The sequence below is a fragment of the Larus michahellis genome, chromosome 2, assembly GCF_964199755.1.
Source record: "Larus michahellis chromosome 2, bLarMic1.1, whole genome shotgun sequence".
In the NCBI taxonomy this organism is placed as follows: Eukaryota; Metazoa; Chordata; class Aves; order Charadriiformes; family Laridae; genus Larus; species Larus michahellis.
In genome coordinates, this window is record NC_133897.1 from 20080853 (window position 1) to 20106136 (window position 25284).

General features: G+C 40.6%; 1 protein-coding gene across 12 annotated transcripts in view; it reads right to left on the bottom strand.

Annotated features, from left to right (window-relative positions):
• KIAA1217 (KIAA1217 ortholog) overlaps window positions 1-25284 on the bottom strand; it is a 371695-nt gene that overhangs the window by 74072 nt on the left and 272339 nt on the right. For all 12 annotated transcript variants that reach the window (XM_074574454.1, XM_074574455.1, XM_074574469.1 and 9 more), the window contains 2 exons: window positions 8481-8679; window positions 2932-3025 (listed from right to left, as the gene is read on the bottom strand). In XM_074574454.1, coding sequence (XP_074430555.1) covers window positions 2932-3025; window positions 8481-8679 — 293 coding nt within the window. The remainder of the gene's footprint in view (window positions 1-2931; window positions 3026-8480; window positions 8680-25284) is intronic.

Below are 25284 nucleotides of genomic sequence, written 5' to 3' on the forward strand. Positions count from 1 at the left end.
GTTAAAACAGGTGTCCAAGCTGGCAGCTAACATTATTTTCTGAGATTATTTTCGGTCTGTTACATGGAAATGATTATAAATCACATGAATAGAAGCCTGAACATCATCAAACCCAGGGATAAAGGTTCCAAAGGGACAAGAAGGCAAACAGTAGAAAAATCTGTAAAGGCAAAACTTTCCCAAACCTCAAAGAAACAAAGCTTTAACTCACATATGGCAGGAGATACAACCACATTCACAGTATCACCATGGAAAAAAGTACTTACAATGACTAATTCATGATATTTTAAATACTGTTCTTTCAATCAGTCTGACAATAAGCTGCTTTTCTGTAGGTTTTTTGAAACAGTTTACCATGACGCAGAGCACAAATGTTTACAAGAATTACTCCCTACTTCCGACCACAGTGAATTTAGCACTCATATATCACATGAAATTGAAGAACATCAATTTATCCAATGCGAAGATGTACAAACATAAAAGGAGGGATGAGAAGCAAAGTTATTTCCACAATGTTTTGGACACCATGTAATACCAGTACATAAAATGTACATGTTTCTCACTTAGTCCCCCCACATTTCCATCCCCTTTAATCTGGTTTGCTAAAGAAACAGGGATAGATCTGCTTATTGGTGGTTGTCTCCCCGTACCTAATAACCCGTGAATCTGCAGGCAAATTTCAACCAGATTTAGCCAAAGGGTAGAAACCATTAGACTACTACGTCCCTACAAACTTTGCCAAATTAGAGATTTGCAAGATGATCCTACAGTACTTCTGTCGAACAGAGGAAAAGCTGCAGTGTGTGCTCCAACTTTTTAGACTCTGAAGGATAAGCATCGGAGAGAGCGTTATTACAGCCCACTGCTTTGGGAAAAGCCTCAGTTAGGATCTGAGTGTTGCTGCACAGGGAAGAACCCAACCAGAAGACACACATCCTTAGACAAACAGGTTTCATTATTTCCGGAGCCCAAGAAATTGCTTGTTTCCATGCTCATAACTTTGAAGTGCAGAAGTTCACACAGATCAAAGGGAAGACTTTTTGCATGTTTCTCCACAAAGCCCCTGTGAACATCCTGGCTCTGTCTTCCCCTCTCAGACCAGAAAGAGAAGAAATTTGCCAATGCAAAAGAAAAGCCAAATGAGAAAATAGCTGGGTTTTTTTGGATGCAGAGAATTTTGAAATGGCATCTTTGGCATTTCAGCAGAGCAGAATACAATATTCTACCATGAAACCACCACTTCTGGAAAGATCGTCACTGTGTCACCATGATTACTGAGTGATGGCCAAAGAGAGATAACTCAGCCATAATAAGGACATGTCAGGTGGGCATAGCTATTGTACAACACAGTATTTTATAATCAGCAATACAAATTATTACAGTTTTTGCTCAGAAGCAGCACCTGTCTTCAAAACAACTCTGTTAGGCAGTAAATGCCTGGAAGAGGGCCAAAGAAGTAATCTTTACTTTTGAATACATGTAGCTAACACAGTAGTTAACCATCTCTGGAAACAGGTCTAGAGCACACAAATAAAGCCATAGTAGATACATTCAGCATCTACTGCACATGGAACAAAACCAGTATAGGATAACTTTATAAACTCACAGTGAAATTGTTACATGAGTTAATGTCATAATGCACAATGACAGTATGCCCTGCCTTCGAACGTGAACGAGATGTACTGGATACATCCAGTTAATGCTACAGGAATATAACTAGAATTGAAGAATTTCAGGACCTTAAAGAAGACACTGAAGACTATCATATCAGCCCTTTGAAGTATGGCTATTTGCTCTCTCATGTCGTGTGCAGCAGTGTGAATAATCAAGTAATTAGATTTCTGACCTATCAAAAGGACCATTTTATAATTGAAGTACATAAATGAGAGGTGGTTGAGAATAGTGCCTGTAAATAAACTATTGCAATCTTTCTAAAATAATGAGGCCCTAAACTGTTGAAACAGCAGAAGTGCTTACATGAAATATTAATAATAAAGCAGTGAGACATGCTCAGAATTGATAATGAAACCAAGAAGCAAATGTACAATTAGGCAAATCACTTCACAGGCAATTTTCCGTGCAGTTGAATCTGCTTTGGAGCACGCACAAAAGCCACAAAGCAGGTAGGACACTAGTGGCATTTCCTCCTGGCCCCATCGAGCTCATTTGGTTGCACCGTTTCCTGGGGACAGACCTCGGGTGGGTGGGGAGGAGATGAGGTTGTGTAACAGCACAACTGCATCTCCAGCCCTCTCGGAGATAACAGTCCAGTAAAAGATAGAGACAGTGACAGAGAGAAATCAAATATGTTTCAAATGCCTTCTCTGTAGTTTTCCAATAAAAAATGTTCACTTGAAAGTGCAAATATACTAGTTTAGTATATCCTTGTTTAGTACAGATAGAAAATTTTAGCAAAAGACAAAACCATTTACACCACAATAGGTATTTATCAGAATTTCCTATTTGAAAGGGTCATTTACAAAGTGTTTCAGTAGACTTCAAGCTAGGTACATCTGCTCAGCCACTGCAAACCAGTCCATGCTGAAGCCTTGCTGGAGTGAACTAACACCATGCCATACTCCTCTGTAAAGGGTTTGGAAACACGAAAAAAAGTCGTCGTATAAACTTTGAGCGCTGCCTGTGTCCCAAAATAAGTAATTAAAGGCTATGTTTTGATTCACATGCTTTAATGCTAGTAAACAAGAACAAAAAACCCAACAGTTAATGCTCAGGGCAAGTAATTGGAAAAAGCAAAGAAGTTAAGAAACATTACGGTAAGCATTATCAATTCATTCTTCTGTATACGTGTCATACATATACCCTTGATTTTATGAATTGTTGTGTTATCAACAATTAATTACAGTTAAGAATTTAAACATTTAACGTAAAAGCTGGAGGAAAGAGGAGTATAAATGCAGCACTAGTACTTACCCTTATGTCTCCATTTACAGCTCTGGAAGTGTGATTAAACGCATGTGCAGGATCTTTGTTGTAAACTTTAAGGAAAGATCGGTCTTGAATATTCCTGCAATCAAAAGAATCATCAATGATAACAGATGAAAGTAGTTTTATTTACTTTGTTGCCCGAAAGTTTCAGGTAACAGACAAACACGGTAGGTCTGCAGCTGACCTATAAGAAAAACCTAAATGCCATAACTTAGACACACACAAACAAACAAAAGCCTACTTTGATTCTCTTTCCCATGGGAAGTATCATTCTTTCGCTACAACTCCACACCCATAAAAATTAGATAGTGTTAGTTTCTTTCAAGATCCTGCCATAGAGTGAAAACACTTTGAAGACAACAGAGCTTCAACATTTACACGGCACTCAAAAGGATTTAGTTAATATTTACATGTTTTATTGTGTACTGAGCCCACGTGAATTTTTGCTATTCTAAGAAGCAAGAATATCAAAAGAAAAGCAGTCTTTCTAACTGCAATTATTCTTGAGGCAATTCTAATTACCAGCTTGCTCAAAAACCTGAAAAAAATATCCACAAAAGCTAAAAATTCAGTAGCAGACAAATTCTTCTGCTAAACTTTATCTATAATAAAGACAGGTTTTTAAGGGAAAACATAGGAATTAAGAAAAAACAAATAAACAAGCAAAACTTTTGATGAAAGCTACCACAGAAATGGTTTAAATGGAAAGCCCCAAGAGAATATTTTTGTTTAATTAGGACCCAACAGTTCATCATTGATTAGTTCATTTTTCAACTACTACATTTAGGAAAGAGTTAGATGACAGTAGTTTTCTAGTTTGTTTCAAAACCTACCTTCCAATAATTAATAAACACTTGCACTGAGTTCTGCTGATTTCTTGTCCACATTTAAGCAGTAGCAAAGCCTCCAATCTACGCTCACTTACATCCTTTCAAAGGTGTGATTCCTTTCATTTCCCAGTAGTGATCTCTAGAGAATTTACTTACGCATGTGACTGAATTCCTTTCCTCCAGGTGCAGCTACAAGTCTAGTGAACTGATCTTAATCACTGGGATTATCATTTAAAAATGAAGGAAAGGATTCTTGGGCAGGTCCAATTTCTTTCTTACAATGTCATATTACAATCAGTGATTGCTTTGAATGGGTAGCTAGTCAGAACTTGTGCTGCTGTTGTAGATGTCAAGTAGTTATTAAAGAAACCCCACAGCTTAAGAGACAGATCAGTGCCTTCTGTTTAAGAACTGCAGGGCTGATGAGAAGTTTAGTATTTATGAGTGTTTACTTGTAGACTGCATAGGAAAATAGCTACCTTGCGGCAAGTTCAAGTTCTTCAATTATTTATGGTAACGTAAACTGTTTTCCATCTTGCAAACGTGACCCTTTCGCTTTGAGACTTGCACTGGGAGTCTCAGTTACCATTTTCTGCCTCAGACTTGGAAATACGTTCTTTTCGATACAAAGCAAGCTCTCTCATCTTCAGTTCAAGAAACGGTATATTATTCATTTAAATAAATTTTATCTGCTGTCTTTTCCATCTGATGGCTATGAGATGGTACCTCAGCTAACTGGAGTTTGTTTTAAAAGCATTCTCCGTAAATATTTCTTGTAGAAACATGACACTTTTAAAGTAAAACATTGCTGCAGGCAAAGCACCAAAATACTAGGCATTTGATCTCTGAAGTGAATTCTATTTCACCTCATGCTGTTATTCTAAGATAAACATTACTGATAACAGGTATATATTACTGTACTTTTATTATTATTATTATTTGCATTACTGTAGCTCCCAGATGCGCTTGGCATGTTCAAAGGCCTCATTGATCTGTGTGTGCTGTATAAACACCCCAGGAATACAACCTCTTCACCAGCTTACAAGGTGAACAGAAGACACAAGAGAACAGGATAGCTGCAGAAAGATAAGGGAAAAAAAAGAAACGAGAAGACCACAGTCCCTCCAGCCAGAGAAGCAATAAACAGAACCTGGGACCACGGGCATGCTCAGAGTAGGCAGCGCAACAGAGAGAGCTGGAAGGTGGCACTGGAAGGAGACCAGCGTAGTGGCTGTGTGCATGTCTGCAGAGGACACCTTCCAAGCACATTAGAGGGCTGCCTGAGAGACAGCATGAAGGCACTTGTTTGAAAATTAAAGACATGTAGTATGAAAGTTAGCATAATTCACCAAGTGGAAGCAGATGGCACTTGGTACTGAACAAGAAATGAAAAGTGTTATTGAAGTGGGCTTGGAGGAGCCCTCATAATGAAGACAAGTAGTTTATATTTAATGAGATGGAAAAGATACAGCCAGAGGACAAATGAAAAAAACGCATGTGAAGCAGTCTGCTTGTCAAACGAGGAGAATGATCTTTGTTGCTTCATTTGAATGAGTAAGAGTGAACAAGATTACCTGTGTCAACTGCCAAGAAAAGACCATTACAGCAGCAGCTATTAAAAAACTGATGAATTAGCGGAGTGTTTTCTCACTACGTGGTGAGAAAGGAAAAGCTGCATCATAGGGATGTTGAGCGGAAAAAAATCTGAAATCTACACTGGCTGCAGAGCCCTGAATCACTTTAAGAAAAGGACCAGGTTATGGGCTTAAGTAGAAAGATAGTGCTTTGTCCCCAGTGATTTTTTTTAAAAAAAAAAAGAAAGAAAGAAAAGGGGAAGGAGTGTTATGGCCTAATGAAGGAGAACATAAGCTATGCTGAAACTAATGGTCCATGAGGCTATATTAAAACAGAAGATCAAGATTTTAGTTTGGATGGAGGAGGTAGGATTCATGTCATCCAACTACAGACATTCACAGGGAAGACACCAACAGCTAGGTTCTCTGGCATGTATAATTTCTCAGACAATTTTACAGGATTAATCACAGCCAGCTTGAAATTTGGATGTAAAAATCCCCATTTGGTCAGATGAATCCCATCCTAAAGGACAGACAGAAAAATAAATGGGAGAGTCATCCATGTAGGTATGATAATTCAACTAATCCATAGGGATAAGATAAGATGATAGAGACAGATACAGACAAGGAAAATGAAAGAGGACAAAGCCCTGAAAAACACAACAGGAAATCAATGTTTGAGAAGAGGACCTCTCAAATGATACCTGAAAGTAGAGGAGTGATACAGGAAGAAATCAGGAAAGAACAGTCTTTGAAACAACGGCAGATCAAAGTTTCAAGAAGAAAACGTTAAAAGTACATGAGATATCTCAGAGAAAAAGGATGTTCACAAAAGCTGGCCATTTGTTGACTTCGACAATTGCAATGGAACAGCTGGGAAAAAAAGACAAGTTGGAATTAGAAGAACAAAACCCCAGACAGGTTGGAAATGGGTCTAGGACAGAATTAGAAGAGAAAAACTCCAGTCAACAGTTATAGTGACTGCTCAGTGCAAAAAAGAAAGGTGATGAGGTGGGAAGTGGAAATGTACATTGTGTTCAGGGGCAGTTTTGCTGGGAGGCACAGAAACATGTTAGCAATGTAGGAGCAGTCACTTTAATAGAGTAATAAGTTAATAAAAGACAAAGCAAGGGATGCAAGGCACAGAGGAACATGAGACAGCCTCTAAGGGAAGTGGAGAGCTTAAAGAGTTGACTGAAACACCTGTGTTTAAGACAAGGAAGAAAGAAGAGAATTGAAGGAAGACAAGGCAAGTAAAGGAGAGAAAAATGATACTTCATCTCTTCTCTAAGGAGAGACACTGGCAAGATCTTGTGAAGAGTAAGGAACAGAAATGGAGAAATTGTTGTGGAAATCATTCAAAAACAAGTGAAAATGCAGCTGGTAGTGCATGCTTTGGACTCCATTACGCTGGAGTTGCTGAGGTTTTCTTAGTGAGAAGGTGGCTGTACTGAAGGAGGGAGTTTTGTTATGGAGGAAGTCAGCTGGGTTGCGGGATTTCCTCTAGAAATGCTCTACAATACAGGCATAGGAACAGAGGAAGCAGATGTTGGGATTGAGCCAGGCCTGAGGTTGGCAGAGTGACGCCTGCAATGGGAGCAAGGGAAAAAAAAGGTGGAGTGGTATTAAGATAATCAACAACCACGTTCTCGGGGCAGGGACGAGATGAAGTCATAAACTGTTAGTCTGAAACTCAAGAGAAGATGGAGGGATAAAGTGAGAGAGAAGGAGCTGATGGGTCAGATGATGGTTGGCAATAATGCACTTCGCAACAGAGACATAGTAACCCCTATCTTGATTTAATCAGTTGATTCAATCTTGCAAATAGACTGTTTGATGAATAAGAAACTTGAGCACATGATGAATGATGATGCAAAAAATCAGATGGGTCTTAACATAGGCATTACAGTGGCCAAACAGGGGTGTGGGAGTCTGCAAAGCAAGGAAGATGAAAAAACAGAAACTGAAATACAAGAGGCTGGCTAATGACAAGAGACTGGATAGACAGCCTGAGGAGAACAAGACAGGAGAGAAAATGGGAATGCGGTGCTGTTCAAAGACTAAGAAGAGGAATGGGAGAATTGGAAGTGGCAAGGCTAGAAAAACTCCAACTTGTTCTTTTAACTACAACATGACACGGAGAAGCACCTGAGCCACAGGATCTCCAGAAGAAACAAAGCAGCAGCGGACAGTACACTTCTCTTACTTTCACATCATTTTCCTGCATAATGGTAGACTGGCAGAGAGAGAAAACACCTCTTCTGCCTTCTCCTTCATCTTCTTATGCTCCTTTGTCTATTCTTTTTATCACATAACTTCTTGTGAAAAGGATGGCACAAAGGCCCACTATATTTCCTTGCATAGTTTTACAGAGTGTAACATGTCTGAGGTGTGCCCGAGAGCTTTGTTGCTACGTGATTTGTGACTTTCTAGGGACCCTGGAAACCTGGTCCTTCTGCTTGAAGGGCACAGACATCATGACAGAAAAAACACAGTTAATTAAGCAGCTGCACTCCCACAAAATAAAGGATAGAACGATGCACCCAGATGTTAGTCAGATCATTTATTGACCAAGCTCTGAATTAGTGAAGGGAAGTGACTGCATCAGTTGTTGCATCCTGACATAAAATAGGCAGGTGGTGGGGTTGCTGCAGCAGCCGTCACCAGTGCCACAGATCTTTAGCAGTATTAGATGATGAGTAATTGGCACTCTTGTGAGGACATTGGTGACATTCATATTTGTAACTTCAGGCTCACAAGGATCGGGCTTTGCCCTGCCAGCAAAGAAAAAAAGAGTTTTTCTGTAAATGTTTGGTTTGTGTTCTGTATTTTAAATGTTTATGTCTCAGTTAAAATGCAATAAAATATTAAATATGCGAACCTGCATATATTATATAAATATTTGAACAAGGTAGGGTATTTATCAATGGCTTGTGCAACAGATGTTGCACCTACAGCTGAAGGCAGTGTCAGACCAAACCTCCCATATTACTCAGATACCACCAAATGTGTCTTTATGTGTCAGGCCACCATCTGTCAGATACTTATCAACTCCACTCCTTTTTATTCTGTAAGTGAACTACAAAAAAACCCCAACAAACCCAACAGCTGTAATTCCATGTTTACTTACCTCACATCACACAATTCATAGTATATGTTTCTGCTCTCATCCTTGATGTAAATGGCCACACTGGGCGATTCCAGCATTTTCATCGTCAGCTGCTGGGGGAAGGCACTTACAAAAAGGGCACGAATTGTGTCTGTGCTTGTGATTTCATTCGGCATCCTCAGCTGCTTTGTTTCATCTCCATACTGAAGGTATAAAACACCTACAAGCAAAATATAATAGCACGTTACATATTCTTAAGTGCACAGAAATGAACTGGGCTTCAAAATCCATGGGGAACACAGATCAAGCCCATAATGAGTAGAGAAAAACCAATTCACACTCCTTACTCATAAAGTGCATACAACATTTTCCTTTTTAACATGCTATTGGAATAGCGCGTAGACCAGTGATATGGTTATGCCTTGATAAATACGCTTGCTCCAGTACTGCTCTTTGCCGAGAAGCCTATTTTTACTGTTCTTCAGTTAGATAAATCAGAAGTTTACCTTAAGAAGGATAATGAAAAATCCCAAACACACTAGACTGCTCTGCAGTGGAAGGTGTTGGTAAATCACGAGGTACTTTTTTTTTAAAGCAGTTGAGGAAGAATTTTATCCTTTAATATCACCCAGTTTCCTTTAAACATAAATTTTGCATTTTAGCCTCATGCTTACCCAACAAAACACCCCAAAACCAGATTTCCATTTGAGCACTAGTAATTTTATACTCACAATGCAATCTGCTGGCATTCTATAGTATAAAGCCCTATGTGAAACTCCAACAGGAGCAAAACTGAGGTCTCACACAAAAATAAGAACAATTTCAGAACCTTTCAGCTTCACTGCAGTGTTAACAGTCTTCCTGAGCACTCGGGGAGAAACGTGAAGAATCTTAGATGATGAATTGCAAAATACGGACATTCTTATTCACTCAAGACAAAAAGAACACCATTTTGATATAGCTAACTATTTTCAGGAAATGGGAGGCTGCGAGATGCTCGATAATGGAAAAAAACCACCGGTAATATAGACCAGGGACTCAGTGACAGGATACTAAGTACTTCTTCCAGGGTGCCTGTGTTGTCCCTGCCAGCGCTGTGCTGACTCCTGCATAACCAGCAGGTGCCTGTAACTCCACTGGCCGGTTACCGCACAACGAGTGTGACTCATTAGCTTTGCCACAGCCCAGTCCCACACCATCCCAAGCTACAAAGCCCTCCAAGGACTGAAGGACTTAGAAAAGCCATCTCATTCAACAGCAGAAATCAGACTGGACTTGACGGGGTTGGTTAGCTCTGACCATGCTGGGCCTGGCTCCTAAAGACCACCAAAAGGTCTTCTCATGAGCATCTCCAATATAGGAAGGCTCATTAGGACGTGCACAGCAAAAAACAGGCTGCCACAGAATTGCAGCCTAACTATGAAACTTCCTGGGATCCACAGCAAATGCTCAGCCAAACTACTTTGGAAACAGAGGAAACGGGAACTGATAAGCCCGCTTGAGCCTACGTATTCAGTCACTGCATCGTGCCAGGAAGAAACACCTTTACTTTCTTGCCACCTGCAACCGACGGAGCAGGTGTAGCTTCTGCAGTGGTATCAAAAGACGCTAAAATGGCAGATCACAGAATCACAGAATATTTGAGGTTGGAAGCACTTCTGGAGGCCCCCTGGTCCAGTCCCCCCACTTAAGCAGGGACCTCTACAGCCAGTTGCCCAGAATGGTGTCCAGACAACTTTTGAATATCTTCAAGGAAGGAGACTCCACAACCTCTCCGGGCAACCTCTGCCAGTGCTTGGTCACCCTCACAGGGAAAATGTGTTTCCTGATGTTCAGAGGGAATCTTACATGTTTCAAGTGGTGCCCATCGTTTCTGGTCCTGTCACTGGACACCACTGAAAAGAGCCTGGCTCCATCTTCTTTGCACTCTCCCTTCAGGTACTTTTATACATTGATTAGATGCCCTCCTGAACCTTCTCTTCTCCAGGTTGAACAGTCCCAGCTCTCTCAGCCTTTGCTTATAGGAGAGATGCTCCAATGGAGTTAATCATCCTTGTGGCCCTTCATTGGACTCTATTCAGTATGTCCATGTCTCTCTTGTACTGATGAATCCAGAACTGGACACAGCACTTCAGGTGTAGCCTCACCAGTGCTGAGTAGAGGGGAAGCATCACCTCCCTCAACCTGCTGGCAATACTTTGTCTAATGCAGCCCAGGATACCATTGACCCTCTTTGCTGCAGGAGCACATAGCACATCACGGTCAACTTGGTGTCCACCAGGATCCCCAGATCCTTTCTGCCAAGTCGCTTTCCAGCTGGGTGGCCCCCAAGATATGTCAGTGCATCCATTTTACAGACATTTAGCAGCCCAGAATGAGTTGGAAGAGAAAAGAAAAATGCAGAAAAGAAAGAAAAAAATACCACTGAAGTCTGTATTTCCACCAGCTGTCTGAGAGGCACTGACACAGCTAAATGCTATGTAAATGGCTCAAAAGCTACCTAGCCATTGGAAAGCATTTGGAAAAGGAATACAATATCAGATATGCTCAAGAATTAGTGATTACAGAAACATCAACACCAAATTCACTGCAGCCCACGTAGATATACAACCAGGGCAGTTTTATACCTCCCACTTTGGATGCCGCTAGTGACATAATGGTAGGACAGCATCCAGGCTGAACTAACTGCTAAAGTCTTTATTATATTTTCAGGCAGACTTCGGGGCCTGAGCAGATTCTGTGCTGCCATACCTTTGCACCTACCAATAACCAACACAGGTAGGCTAAAACAAATCATCCAAGGATTCTACTTTATGCAAACTGAATTCATGATAGTAACTGCAGTGTAGATACACCATATGTTGTTCTCCCATGGCCAATCTAAATGGGAGGGTTGGGAACACAAGGTCCTCAATGTGGCTACCATCCGTCATTATCAAATCTGAACAAATCACAAAACTTAGACAGTAACTCAATGATTCTCACTTGAAAGTCAGGGCAGTTTATAGTCCTGAGATATGAACATTGAGCAAAAGCAATGGGAAAATCTAAGGTCCTAGAATACAAAGGCATTTAATGAAAGGAAGAGAAGGCATTTTAATCTAGGATGAGCCCTCTTTCCTAAATTTCCTAAATACTAAGTCTTTAGTACTTTTTGTCCCTATATTGTCCATAATTGCTATAGAGGAATGAACATATACATAGGCAGATGTTCCTACAATCAGTGGGTAGATAATTGTGCTTGCACCTAGGGAAGGAGATGTTAATTTTTCTGAATAATAAACAGACTACTCAACATTACCTAACCATTACTTAATATTAGGCTGCTTTTATAAAGTGGAGCCGTTAACATCATTTTCCATTATCAAGAGCTGATACTTTTTCTTTCATTAAGATTGCAATCAGACCCTTTATGAATCCTACTACAAAATTCCATTTTCCTTTAAGTGGAAAAATTGTTTCAGACTGAAAAGTCGCTAGTTTTCTTTCAAAGACTGAAGAGAATTTTCCTAAGAATTTTATTTTTAATGCCAATATTTAATGGGTTACTGAACAATTTTTCCTTTCTTTTTATTTTAATTTGAGACATCATTTATTTCTTTATGTTCTTCTAGGTAAAACTGGCTTTTTAGTACTCATTTAAATATTCTATGCAGCTAAACATTCTTTAGAATTCAGAAACTAACTATATTTGTAAAAAAATTAAGTACACATGTTTTTAATGATTGTATTTATTTCACTGTTCCAAGATGCACATAAACATATTCATTTCTGATGATAGCTTTCAGTTCTTAGGAATAACATAAGAAACCTTCTATATTTTGGCATTTTTAACTTTTCTTGGAGTAAATGGCAAAAAATTATTTTTTGGCTAAAAATACAGACTTTGCATGTCAGCTTTGCAGGTGTGTGTGACTCTTTTCTGCCCAGTTTAAAAGTTAGTGCAGAATGCAGAAAATGCTGGTTTTGCATTTCATGTCACTAAAAATATGCTGAATGCTGAGCTACTGAAACTGTTAACTCAAAAGAAATGGTACAGTTGAAAAATCTTCCTTATACACAAGTCTAAATCATTTCAGAAGAGTCTTGATTCTGCCTGTCCTCCAATACTCCCACAAAATATTGATCCAAAACAAAATTACAGTTATCTTTGGGTCTTGGCTTTTCAAAGCAAATATGCATGTAATTCAAAAAGATCATGTCTTAAAATACACATCTTCAACATACAACTCAGAGAAATGTTTTGGCCACAGCCTTACTGTAGGGGTAAAAGACATTTTCAAAGGCATAATAATTTTTTTTTCCCTTATTCTCCCTTAAATCACATGCCTTTAAATAAAACTACTGCCTTTCCTCTTGAGTTGTCTGATCTGTATCATGATAGAGCAATGCTTTAGGGCATTTCCCATTTGACAAAACTACTGCTCACTTCTAAAAATCCAGCTTCAGCAGACTCAAAATCCATTATTTTAAGTCATTGATGTTATTTTTCTCCCAGACATTGCTGGGCTGAAACTCTGAACACTGGCAATACCCACAGGCCCAACTTCATGGGAGCTGATGGAGCTCTGAGGTTTGTTTTACCTTCAGCTAAAAAATTACTCCCATGGAGAATTAAGGCAAGAAGAAATAGAATATAACTCAGGCACAGTTTTTGTTAGGGCACAGCACATATGCCAGCAAAGCTGCTGGAAAGAAAGTTAAACGCAATGGATGTTAATGTCTCCATGTACCCTGAAGTCCATCTTGCACTTTTGCTTCTGTTACAATGGATTTACCTGAAACATGAAGTCTGTGCTGAGGTTTATAAAACACAAAACAAACCGGACTGCGAAATGCCCTGCTATTCTAGGAAGACAGGTATGAAGATCAGTGTGAACGAGGAAACTACACCATGCAACTGTTTTGAAAGTTCAAGTCAGATAACACTGTGGCTACCACTTGTGGATGCTCCTAAATACCACCAGCCCTGGGCTTTCCTGCAGCTACAAGGCAAACTGTGATGTTAAGCTTTCCCCTTCGTCATGCTGGTATAACTTAGTTTCAGAAATACCTCTGGAGTTTCTGATCATTCTTCACCCTATGGGCAACAGGCCACGGCATTAAACACAGGCCATAGCAGAAAACATTTATGTGTAAGCCAGGCCTTAGAAACTTAAACCTCTTTACAAATTGCTTCACAACGTTCCTGTCAACAGAAAGGTATGTTTTATAGTAGGGGAAATTAAACACCCAAGAGGTGAAAGGACGTGTTCAAGGAAAGGTTTACAAGCATAAAACCCAGATCTGATGATGATCATGCGAACGCACCACATGATCACCCTTTCCTTCCCTGCATACAGAGCTCTTTCAAAAATAAGAGACTTTCTGCTCCCCCTTTACCAAGGGTCAGTGACAGAAGGACTTGCAAAATATTTTGTGATTTCTCTCAGGGCTGGTCTACATGAAACACAAAACAGTGCAACAGAAGATGCGCTGCTAACCTGATTTATGGAGGCAATGCCTCCTGCACAAGCTGAACCCACTGGCGCTGGGTCTAGAGGGTGCCCAGAGCAGCCATCCTGCAGCTTTAGTCCAGCTGGCACAGCTCTGAGGACTGCCCATGCTGTGGCTGCAACTCATGTAGACGCGCCAGATGCATGGCAAGATGCTCAGTTCAGATACTGCCCCTGGGCTGTAAAACCCACTTGCCAGCTGAGGACGTGCCCACACGGCGCAACGGTGAACCACACCTGAACTCAGGGAGTCTAGGCCAGCTTTAGAGCAAAGAGCTGCAAATCCAAAATGATTTTGTATACAGAAGAGGAATTATCCTTACAAACTGGTTATTTAAGAGAACAAAACATGAAGTACACAACAGCCAAGAAAAGTTAAGTACTTGATAAATCAAGAATAAGTTAACAAACATGATTGAGTCATCTTCTGCGACCTTTACAAATATCAGTTAATTCTCTCACACAATGAATTTTAAATGGAAAAATACTGATACTCACATAATACTCTCAGAATTCTCTTCTCATAATGAAGAAGAGAAAACTGAGGCAGGGGAGTTAAATAACTCCTCAGTGTTATGAAATAAAATACAGTCAAAACCTAAATTGGAGTTCAGGAGTTTCTTTCCTGTGAAACTACAGGACACTCTCTGTGTAGGCAAGAAATGCAAATTTCTGCACAGAAAAATCTACTGACATTTAGCAACACCTTAATCCACGGGCTCCTGTCTGAAGAGAAGTATTAACTGATCATAATATCTGTATCTGATGCTGGGTGCTTGGGTACTAGAGCTTTGAAACCTTCCCACAGAACCAGAAATCACTGGCGTAAACGAGGCACTGCTGCTGTCTTCTGACCCAGACACTCTATGTATCCTCTGGAAATTCTGTGTCCAATTTGAAAATTTCAAATAATTAGTAAAGCTGGTTGATCTACAGCAATCAAAACCTGGAGGCACTAGGAGCTCTGAAATGTTTTTAAATCAAAGGTGCAAAGGTAGGTATAACTAAAACAGGGAGAAAATACTTACAGGAGGCCTCCAGATCTTGTTGGGTTAATAATAACATCAAAAAAGTATATTAGTATATTAGGATCCAGTACAGGATGTATAAGGAATGGAAAATGAGATAAACTAGCAAAGAAAGCTGTCTCTTAAGGGAAGAAATATGGAGTACATGGTGAGGAAAAGCAGTGAGAACTGCCAGAAATCAAGCTGAGCTATGTTTTCTAAAGCAAATTAAATAACACAATATTGAGTTAGAGGTTGATAAAGTTGTCGTTAGATTTGTTTTACTCTTTACCTAACCATCAGATAACCACATCTTTTTGAAATGATGGACAATCTTTGTCTTTTCATGCTGGTTTAGCTTGATCTTCCACCATACGTCCATTGAGTCACCGTGCCTGTCCACACTTTCCCTCACACTGAAGTCAGCAGCAATGCCAACAAGCAAAAGTGAGAAAATGCACCCTTGTTTCTTCCGCATATTTATCATAGGATCCTTAGTTGAGACTTGCATCAGTTTTAAAAACTACAGATAACTTTTAAAATCTTGCTAATAGCTATTTTTGTTGGGACACTTCAGGACTTCAGAGGGGTTCACAATAAAAACTGCCAAGCATTTCTTCAAAATCCAGTTTACAAATTATTTTTTTTTTCCCAAAATGCCAAGGTCCTTCCAATTTTTCTTTGATTTTTATTTGACAAAATTGTAATATATAAGACTGTAAGGGTGGCACAGGCCCATAGTGTTCTTCACCTTCTCCCCTCCCCTTTCCTGCAGCTATCAGATAAACAGAGAAAACACAGTTGGTTTCCTTATCACCAAATTCTGCAAAAGTTGTGCAGACACAAGTTTATTACAGTAACAACTCTTGCAGTGTGAAAGACATTCCTCAATATGCAGTTCTTACTTTCCAGACCCTCAAGACTTGACTCTCCTATTTTACCACACACATCTTCAACTAGTCTGAGGTCATTGCCATGATCCCTGTGGTATTTCTAGCCTGAAGCTCTCATAACTAGCTTCCATTAGCCTCTCCCTGCTGACAATCTGTCCTCCGCATTCAGAAAATATCTATAAATAACCTCAGCTGTCTTCAAGTACTAAGAGAATCAAAAAGTAGATCTTTTAATGAAATAAAAAGTTACTTATTTTATATAATTTTCATCGAGAATAGCCTGAAGTGTTTAGCTCAAGGTATTAAGTTGTTTAATAACAATGTCAATAAAAACAGGAACTTTCTAATTTTGTCTAGTACTGCTTCTTACTGCTATTTCATCCTTTTCTGCTATTTGCAGTGACTTGCTGTAATTGTGCAAAAGATTTGTTACCTAATAAAAAAACACATGGAAAATTCAGTGGTCATAAAATTTCTACCAAAGTATTATGAGAAATAAAGATTTTAACTGTCACTCAAATGCTAGCACTTTTCTACAAACGAATACATTTAGCTGGCTAAGAATAAAAAGCAAAAACCAAAAAGAAAACGGACAACTTTTTTTACCTAAAGAAAAACTGGTATTTGTCCTATCTGATTGCAGATGAAACTTGTGAAACAGCCTATTGCCAGAAGACTATTTTGTCCATATACCCATGTCAGCGAGTCCATCAAGTGTAGACATTTACTTCTATCATGTAGAAAGTCTGAGGCAACATTTCGGTTTACCTCAGTTCCCCAGGTAGAAAACAATGTTCCAGCAGGATGACTTTTGGACAATAATTGCATCTATACCCTTGCTCTTGCCACAATAGCCCAACTGACCAGCAAGATGACTTTTTCATATCCCAAACCAATAAAACAATGCCAGTAAACTTGGAAGAACACAAAAATCCTATGATACTTAATGACAAAGTATAAAAAAATGACAACTGAACAACTCGGTGAGATGAACTAGAAATTTCATGTATACCAGAGCTATTCCTCAGAGGCCCCATAGTCTCTGCCATGCTGCATTTACTCTAGTTCACATTCACCAATTTAACGTAATAAAATCAGAGAACTACACACGAACCGGCACAGGACATGCCTACGCAGGCTTGCACAGCTGCACTGCTTTTGCCCACCAGAAGCTGAGCCTCTGACCTCTGCAGAAGCCAGCAAGCCATGGCCAGGCAGCTCTGAGCCAGAGGTAGTAAACTGGTTAGTACAACTTCAGAGGATGTGTCTGCCAAAGACTACGTAGGCTTGTTAAGCATTTATGGACACTGTAAGCAAGTGTTTTACATAGGCACATTTTTGTTAGCAACTTTTGAAGGGGCAATAGCAAAAAAGACAAGAAAACATCAATTAAATTTCTTGGAATATGTGTTCTTCTGCTTGAATACACAACAAGAGAGAGATCCTACGCAATTGCATTTCCTTCCTACATAAATCAGCTGTATCAAACACACATTACTTGAGTGGTGACTACTATTTTTGTAAACCCTGATTCTTAGTACTAACTCATGTAGAACTGATGCATTCAAGGGTAGAGTGTCACCATTTTAATTCTCCGTAGTCATGGAGCATTAGAGTCACGTAGGCCATACATGACGTCATAGTTTTGCTGCACATACCAAATTTTCTGCATTTACTGTAGGAATTCTCTTCAATAATTCTGAAGTTATTTCATTTCTAAAGAGTCCACTGCTGTCAGTAGCAAGTTTAGGGGTTGAGCCATCAGCATGTAAGAGCACAGCTGGCTACAGCAGCACACCAGAAATTCACCTCCATGAGCTCTAACAAGCAGCTTGACTTTTTGTTAAGTTCTTAAGGTCTACATTAAACAGGACCTTGGACCTGTGAGCTTAGTGTGGTTAAGGAGGAGAACATCAAGACGTCATTTGCTGAGTTGTCTCCAGTCTGTCATTATCTCTTTTGTACCAGTGGAATAAAACCTGGTCATAATACTCAATGTGCAACCTCACAAATGCTGTGACGAGGGGAATTATCACTTTTCTCAACCTGTTTGTTGTCAGACCCTAAGTCCTTTCTGCAAAGCTGCTCACAAGCCAGTCTGTCCCTGCCTATGTTGTTGCACAGGGCTACTCTTCCCTGCTGAAAGATTTCATTTGCCTCTGTGGAGCTTCATGAAGTTCCTGCTAGCCCACTCTTCTGGCTCACTGGGGTCCCAGCAAGTGGCTGGCTGACCCTCCAGAATATTAAAAGCTTTCCCAAACTTAGTGCCAGACTTGATTTCGGATGATGGTTCATTCCATCCCAACAGCCAGGCTGCTGAGGAAGACCACTGAAAACCAGCTGCCAGTTAGACTTTAATGCATTAAGCCCTGCTCACACTGAAGGCCACCCGTATCTGCCCTGCTTGGCTACAAGGATGCTATAAGAGGCATATGAAAGGCCTTGTTAAAGCCAAGATAAACAATATCCACTGCTCTGCCCTCATCCCCACAGCTGGTCTATTCATCACAGAAGGTAATTGGGTAGAAACAATGGTACCAAGTGCTTGTCTTTTATGAGACAGTTGAGTAGTTAAAAATTCATCCAGAAGGGCTCACATCTTGAGAGCTGCTCAGACCATTGCCCCTAATATCCCAAGAGAGGACCCTAATCAGCAGGCTATCCACCAGCCTCTGATGCAGTGATTATCCTCTTATCGGGTTACTCTATAGCCAAAAATGCAAAAGAGAGAGAGAGAGAATGAGAACAAAACCAAGAGACGGTCTTACATGATACCACAGAGATGACAGTATTTCCCTTTGAGAACAGAAACCTGAACTCAGGCCCAGCATAGTAACTATGCATCAGAATCACTACCTAAATATATAAAGAGTACTGGGAGCAATGACTAAATCCAAGACCTGTCCTCATTCAGGGACTTGCTGTCAGCACTGGCGGCAAATCCTACATACACTGTGCTGAGCAACAGGCTAGTACTATGCTTCTCGGCTTGGCCAAAATCTTGCACATCTTGCAAAGCATGGAATTGCAATACGCTTTTTTCTTTGCATGCCCCAGGTGCAAATGGAAGGGTCTGGTGTTTGTGTGACTTACTGTATTAGAGATAGACTTACAAATTTCACCTAATGTGAAAATTAGATCAAATTTGTTGAAGCGATAGCTCCTGTGCCAGACACGACCCATGGGACAGCTCCGTCTGGCCTCTTACCTTTCCTCTGAAGGGTAGTTTGGCCTGTACAAGCTGTTCCAGCTGCCAAATCCCTCTTCCAGCAGACACCAAATGCTGAAGGCCCAAATTGCTGCTGCCAAATCAGAATAAGAAGTGGTGGTAGAGCAGGACGGAGACATTGCACCTTCTGTGCAGGCAAGATTTGGCGTAAAGAAGAAAGTCACTGCCACCTCGACATAGCTTTATTCAGTTGAACAGTTTGGACCCTAATTACTCTACCTCTCCCTTTATCTTCACCACTTTTCATTCTTGTTTATTCACGTTGCAAGGTCCTGCAATAGGAGTACTTTCTCACTATGTATAGTACTCAACATAGTGAGGCCCCATTTTTAGTCAGGGTCCTTTAGTATTTCTGCAATGCAGATAAATAATAAAGATTGCATTCAAAAAACTTTTAACAGATAGAGCAGTGAGAGATACACACTTGCATAGCTGATGGTTTTATTCAGCACATTGCACATCTACTCCAGTATCACTGCAATAAACCCACTGGATCCATGCTGATCCAGCCTGTTGCAATGAAGTCAAATTCAGCGTCTAAAATATACTGCTCGTCAGCTTTTGAGTGGCAGACAGAATGTCCTTCTGTTGAAACAGTATGTACTAAATCAGATCTTGCTTCTTTGAAGCATTTTTTTTTCAGGTACACACAAGACATTCTTTTATAGGGGGAAGAATGTGTTAAGTAAACAATAATTGAGTGCACAAGTGCTAGCCTGGGAAGGCCCATATTTCACTCTTCCATATAGCCGTCTTTCACAAATCATGTAAGGGCAATAAATGAAACAGATAAAACTCACAGCACCATGATATGTTGATATGATTGTTTACCTTCTTTTACTCTTTTGATGCAAAGTATTTCAGGTAAGAAGTGTTGGTTTGGGTTTTTTTCTTTCAAAGTCCAAAAACTTCAGCTATAATTTGAAGAAATATGAAAAGAAGATAAAGTCTAGAAAAGTTGGAAAGGGAAACTACTGTTACCTTAGAATATTGTAATTTCCCAGGATCTGTGTTTAAATTCAGTAATTGGAACTAGTTGTTTCTGGCTGTTTTTCCTATAGACCTGGCAGCCCATGTTAATGTATCTGACCATGACAGCAAATATTTACATGACCTTTTTGCATGTTGGCTGCTTTGCATACACTGTAAAAAGACAAGATAGGGAAAATTTCTTTAAAATGACTGAATACATTAAAGCTATACTCAGCCTTAACTTGAAATGCAGTTCCCAGGGAGCTCCTCTCCCATGAATTAAACTGAAGATTCTGCTGACTTCATTAGGCTTGAATCTGCCCCTAAGGGCTCCGAGAAGGCAGTGCCACTCCTAACAAATCACAGACTTCTCCTATAAAATCTATGGCCATTCACACATCTTGTACCTGATTTAACATGCCTATTTTAATTTCTAGCTCATAAATAGTAAGTAACAATTAATTACCACCAATATAATATATAAGTCTACCTTTAACATTTATATTTTTATGTGTAAGTCTTACAGTACATTGCATACACATGTATAGAGAGTTATTTCTACCGTCGTGTGACAGCAACCAATTCACTATCCCTCTCTCCGCAAAAGTTTTCCCATGTGTAAAACTGCAACTACGGCCCTGACTCTTTTTAACAGGCTTTGCAAGAAATGCTACAATAGATCCAGGTGTTACTATTATAATCGGTAACAGTATTTCCATAGAAGGTGGCAGCAAACTAATTAATCAGACACTAAAATCTGTGCCGGCTAAAACTTGGGGCTGGGGGGGGGGGGGGAAGGGCTAACAAATAATGTTCAGAATATTCCACGCTTGTTTAAGTCCATCCCCATGCCAGTCCTTAAGCGGTTGTGTGATTTTACTCCTGTGAGTAATCCCTCTGCAGGCAAATAAAATGTAAATGGCAGAATTCAGATATTTCTGCAGAGGCCTTTCAATGCCATCTAATTTTAGGCACAGGTTTGCCAATGAGGACCCAAATCATCCTCTGCTTCTTATTCATCTGGACCACAGCAGCAGGGCGCCCTGGCCAGGACACCCAGAGAAGGCGCCTGCAGCCCGCAAGCCATAAAGCTTCATCCTCCTCAGTGATTTCTCAAACCCACATCCTTGTGCGTTTATGGAAATCCCTCCTAATACCATATTCTTCCTTAGTCCAACCCTGCCTGTACAGCCCCATCCTGGGGGAGGACTACAGCTGTTACTGCAATCGGAGGTGTTAGTCACACCCTGCCCTTCGGGGCTGCGACCATCGCCTCAACCGCCCCGACCGCTCGGTCACCGCAGAAGATGTTGGTGGATCAGGCCCGTCGTTTGTCCGGCTGTGCCACTACAAGTGAAAATATGTGACTACAAGTGAAAATATCCGTCAGTCTTCATTTCATTGCGGAGGTACCCAGCTGCGGCGCGGGCACAGGCTGGCTGCTGGCGTAACCTCGCTGGGCGCTTGTCAGGTTCTGCCTCCTCCAGGCAAATTGCAAGCGAAGTTCGTTGAAAGCTTTTGAGCACTTTCCAGGTTTCAGCTGATTCTCGCTCTGACAGTTTTGCTAGATGATTTTTTCCCACAGTTATCGCACTGGAAGAACTCCCAGCTTTCAAATAGATATTTTAAATTACATTTAATTTTCTCTTGCACAGTGAATTAATTTATTTTAATATCTTGCTTTGTCTCCGGGCTGCAGATTGATGAGACAAATGCCGATTTCTGATGGACCTCTTAGCCAAAAAAGACCTTCCTTTTGAAAGCTGTGGCTGAAATTTTAAATGGGCCCACAACTGAAACACCGTTTTCTGGGTCGACTCCACATGGCATGCCATAACCTCGCATGTCAGAACACCATGTCCTATTAGATTAGTCCTGACTGACAAAACCATGATGTTGGGGTAGCCAAAATGTATTACAGCTATTCCTTCTTAGGCTCCATGTTAATTCAGACCACAATCTAAAAACAAAACTGACTCATATGTAGTTAATAAACCAGGAACTTACAGAAGAATTAGAATTTCAAAAAGAAAACATCAGGTTTTAAAAACAACTGCATTGAGATATTAAATGTAAAATTAATAAAAATTCACAAAATTTGGTCATTTTCCTCACTGAAATTACGTTGGCTGAGGAACAAAACATAATTTGTATTTAAATTAGATTAAATTAAAAAATTAATAGAGGTGGAAAGGGAGGTGATTACACACAGCTTGTTTAAAATCATGTGAACAGAAATATTTTCATGACACTTTTAAAACTGAAGTTATAAACAGTTTCCTGTTTTTTAAAAATAAACACTCCCCTTGTACTGCTGGAAGTGAAAACAATCCTAACGGGCTACACACTGCAAAGAGTCTCAAAATTAAAATTTCAGAACATTGCTCATGGTGATGTTAGAACACGCTGGCAGAAAAGCCTGAAAAGGACTTTATTGTAAAAGAAATCCATTGAAGAATAATAATCTAAAATTGAACTATTTTAGAATCATTTTTAGACTATCTTTTAAAACAAACCATTTGCTATTAATAGTTCCTGGAACAACTTGAAAATGATAGATTGTGGGGTGGAGACAATATATTACTTCCCATTCGGCTAGTATGATGATTCCTTAAGCTACGCACATAGCTGTGACCCCTCCTGCAATGCAAGTGGGAAAACACTTATTTTGCTCCAGTTTCAAATTTAAAAACTCCCAACTCAAATGCTTCATATTACATTGCTTCCTGTTTTTTTTTTTCTAGTGTATGAAAGACAGGCTGAGATAAGATGCCTTGCAAGGTCTGAAAGCCTGGCTATTAAATGAAATGGTACAGCTTCATGTGACCGTCCTCCATTAAGACCTGGACAACACATTTCAGAATACGCAACAGATGCTTAAAAAAGGGCTTAAGAGTGGACTACTTAACAGTGAGCTTCTGCAGCTCCGGTCCTCTCATCTCAGCAAAGATACTGTAAAACTGGAAAAAGTGGAAAGAAGGGCAACAACGATAATCAAATGTCCGGGATGGTTTCTGGGTGAGGAACATGTGATTACAGCAGCACTTCTCAGCCTGGAGAAGAGATGATCCGAGGGAAATGACAGGCCTACAAAATCAGAGATGGCCCAGGGGGAGCAGATAGCGATCTAATGTTTGCTGTCACTTCCAACACAAGGACAAGGGGGCAGGACATTAACTTAGAGCAGATAAGCAAATACAAAACAAAGCAAGGGAAAAGCCATGGTTGGGCAGTAAACCAGCAAAGCTTGCTGCCAAAGTCACAGCTGCACTGTTGCGGATGTGAAAAATTTACATGGGTTCAAAGGGAGACTGAAAAAATACCTGGAGGAGACAGCTCTTAAAGGTTATTACACAGGCAGAAACCATAACCACGAAATCCCCGAGCTAAAGATAGCTTGAGGCTGGGAGAGTACTCGGGGGAAGGATCACACACACACATGCTTCCCCTGCTCTTATTCTTGCCTAGGCTAGCAAGACCTAGACTATGGTCCCTCTTGGGGACAAAATATGGGGCCAGGCGGACTCTTGGTGTAATCCAGTATAGCCCTTCCTATAACTTACCAGGTTTATTCATAGCCTTAGAGCACATAAGTCTTTTCCAGAAGCAGGGCTGTTGTATTCTTTTCAGATGTACGCACTGACAATGGGAAAGCTGTTTCTAGCTCAGCTTTTGAGAGAGAAAACATTGCACAAAGCACTGGTGCATAGCAGGCCATTCCCTTTGGTGCCAATAAAAAGCTTTCTAAAAGTTGTTTATCAATTCTCAGCTCACATGTGAAAGAGAAGTTCAGAGCTGAGCTCAGATACCCTTCATGGCCTGCGGGATGCGTTCCTGTGCAACCTGCTCTAGGTGAACCTGCGCTGGCAGGGGAGTTGGACTAGATGATCTCTGGAGGTCCCTTCCAACCCCTATCACTCCGTGATTCTGTGTGATTCTGTGTGTAATTGCTGAACGCCAGCTGAAACCCACGCGGTGAGGCTGGACTGCAAGTCACACAGGGACTTGCAAAGGTCCCAATGCACTTGACATCGCTTTGAAGCAAATACACGTTTTCTGGAAAATCTCACAGGTGAAGCAAGTCATTCTGAGGACGCCCTAGCCAGCAGTGACATATAGGCAGAGATGAATCCTCTGCATGTATAGTAAACATACATGTGCTACTGGCTTGCTCTTAAAAGCACCCCTAAACCAAAAAGTCTTGTCCAGGTTGGAGTCTTCAACATTTCTCCCCAAAGAGCCTGACATATTGGTGGCCCAAGGGGCTTTGGGAGCACAGCAGTGCCACTCCATGAGCTGACATGGGCAGGGATCAGCCCCTTGTCCCCAGTCCCACTGCTCTGCACTTGCCAGCTCTGGGGGTGGCAGGGACCCCTTCCAGCCCTGTTTTCTTCTCATTTGTTGTGTTTGTCAGATATCATAATACTCTTGACAGAATCTGTCTTAGATTGTTGAGGAACGAGTAAACCACTGTGACAAGCTTACAAGTATGCTATGATTTACAGCCCAGCCTTTGGTTTATGTCACTCCGTGTGTTGGGAGATGAGTCTCAGGAAAGCAGCATTTCAGTTTACTACCTCTAAGCAAAAACCTGCCTTCCTCAGCAATCCGCATTTGAGTTAATGCCACCTTCTCAGAGCAGTTTAACTGCCCTCTGGTGTCCTCCCTCAAAAAAACAGCCTTTACTCCTACCATCCATCACATGAGAGCAGAGTCCCAGGGACAAAATCCACTCTTATAAAAGGGGCCCTGGTTCACAGCTGGGCTTAATTCAACCCTGAGATATGGGAAGAACGCGGGAAGCAGAGATGTCCACCTGCACTAATATATCACCCGTGTCGCCGCACAGGTGGAAGGCCACTGCCCTAAAGTAAAGGGCATCTCTGTCAGCATATCCATTCAAATCCTCTGCCTGGAAAGCTATCGCCACGCAAATGCCAAGTCTTTTCACTAAGAGCTGGATCTGTCAGGCAATAATATCTCTAGGCTTCTTCCAACCAGGTCTGGCTTTGAAGAGATGATAAAGTAAAACCCTTCTGTCTCCTGTCTGAAAATGAGGATGCAACCTCGTACTAAGTTCACTGCCACACAGTATGCAGGCTTGGCAAAAAGTATTTGCAATATTGGGTTTTAACCGTTATTCAGCAATTCACATCACGGTCTGCGCCTTTCTCCTTGTCCACCATGTTCCCCGCACACTTTCAAATCTTATGAAAATAATTTCACCAT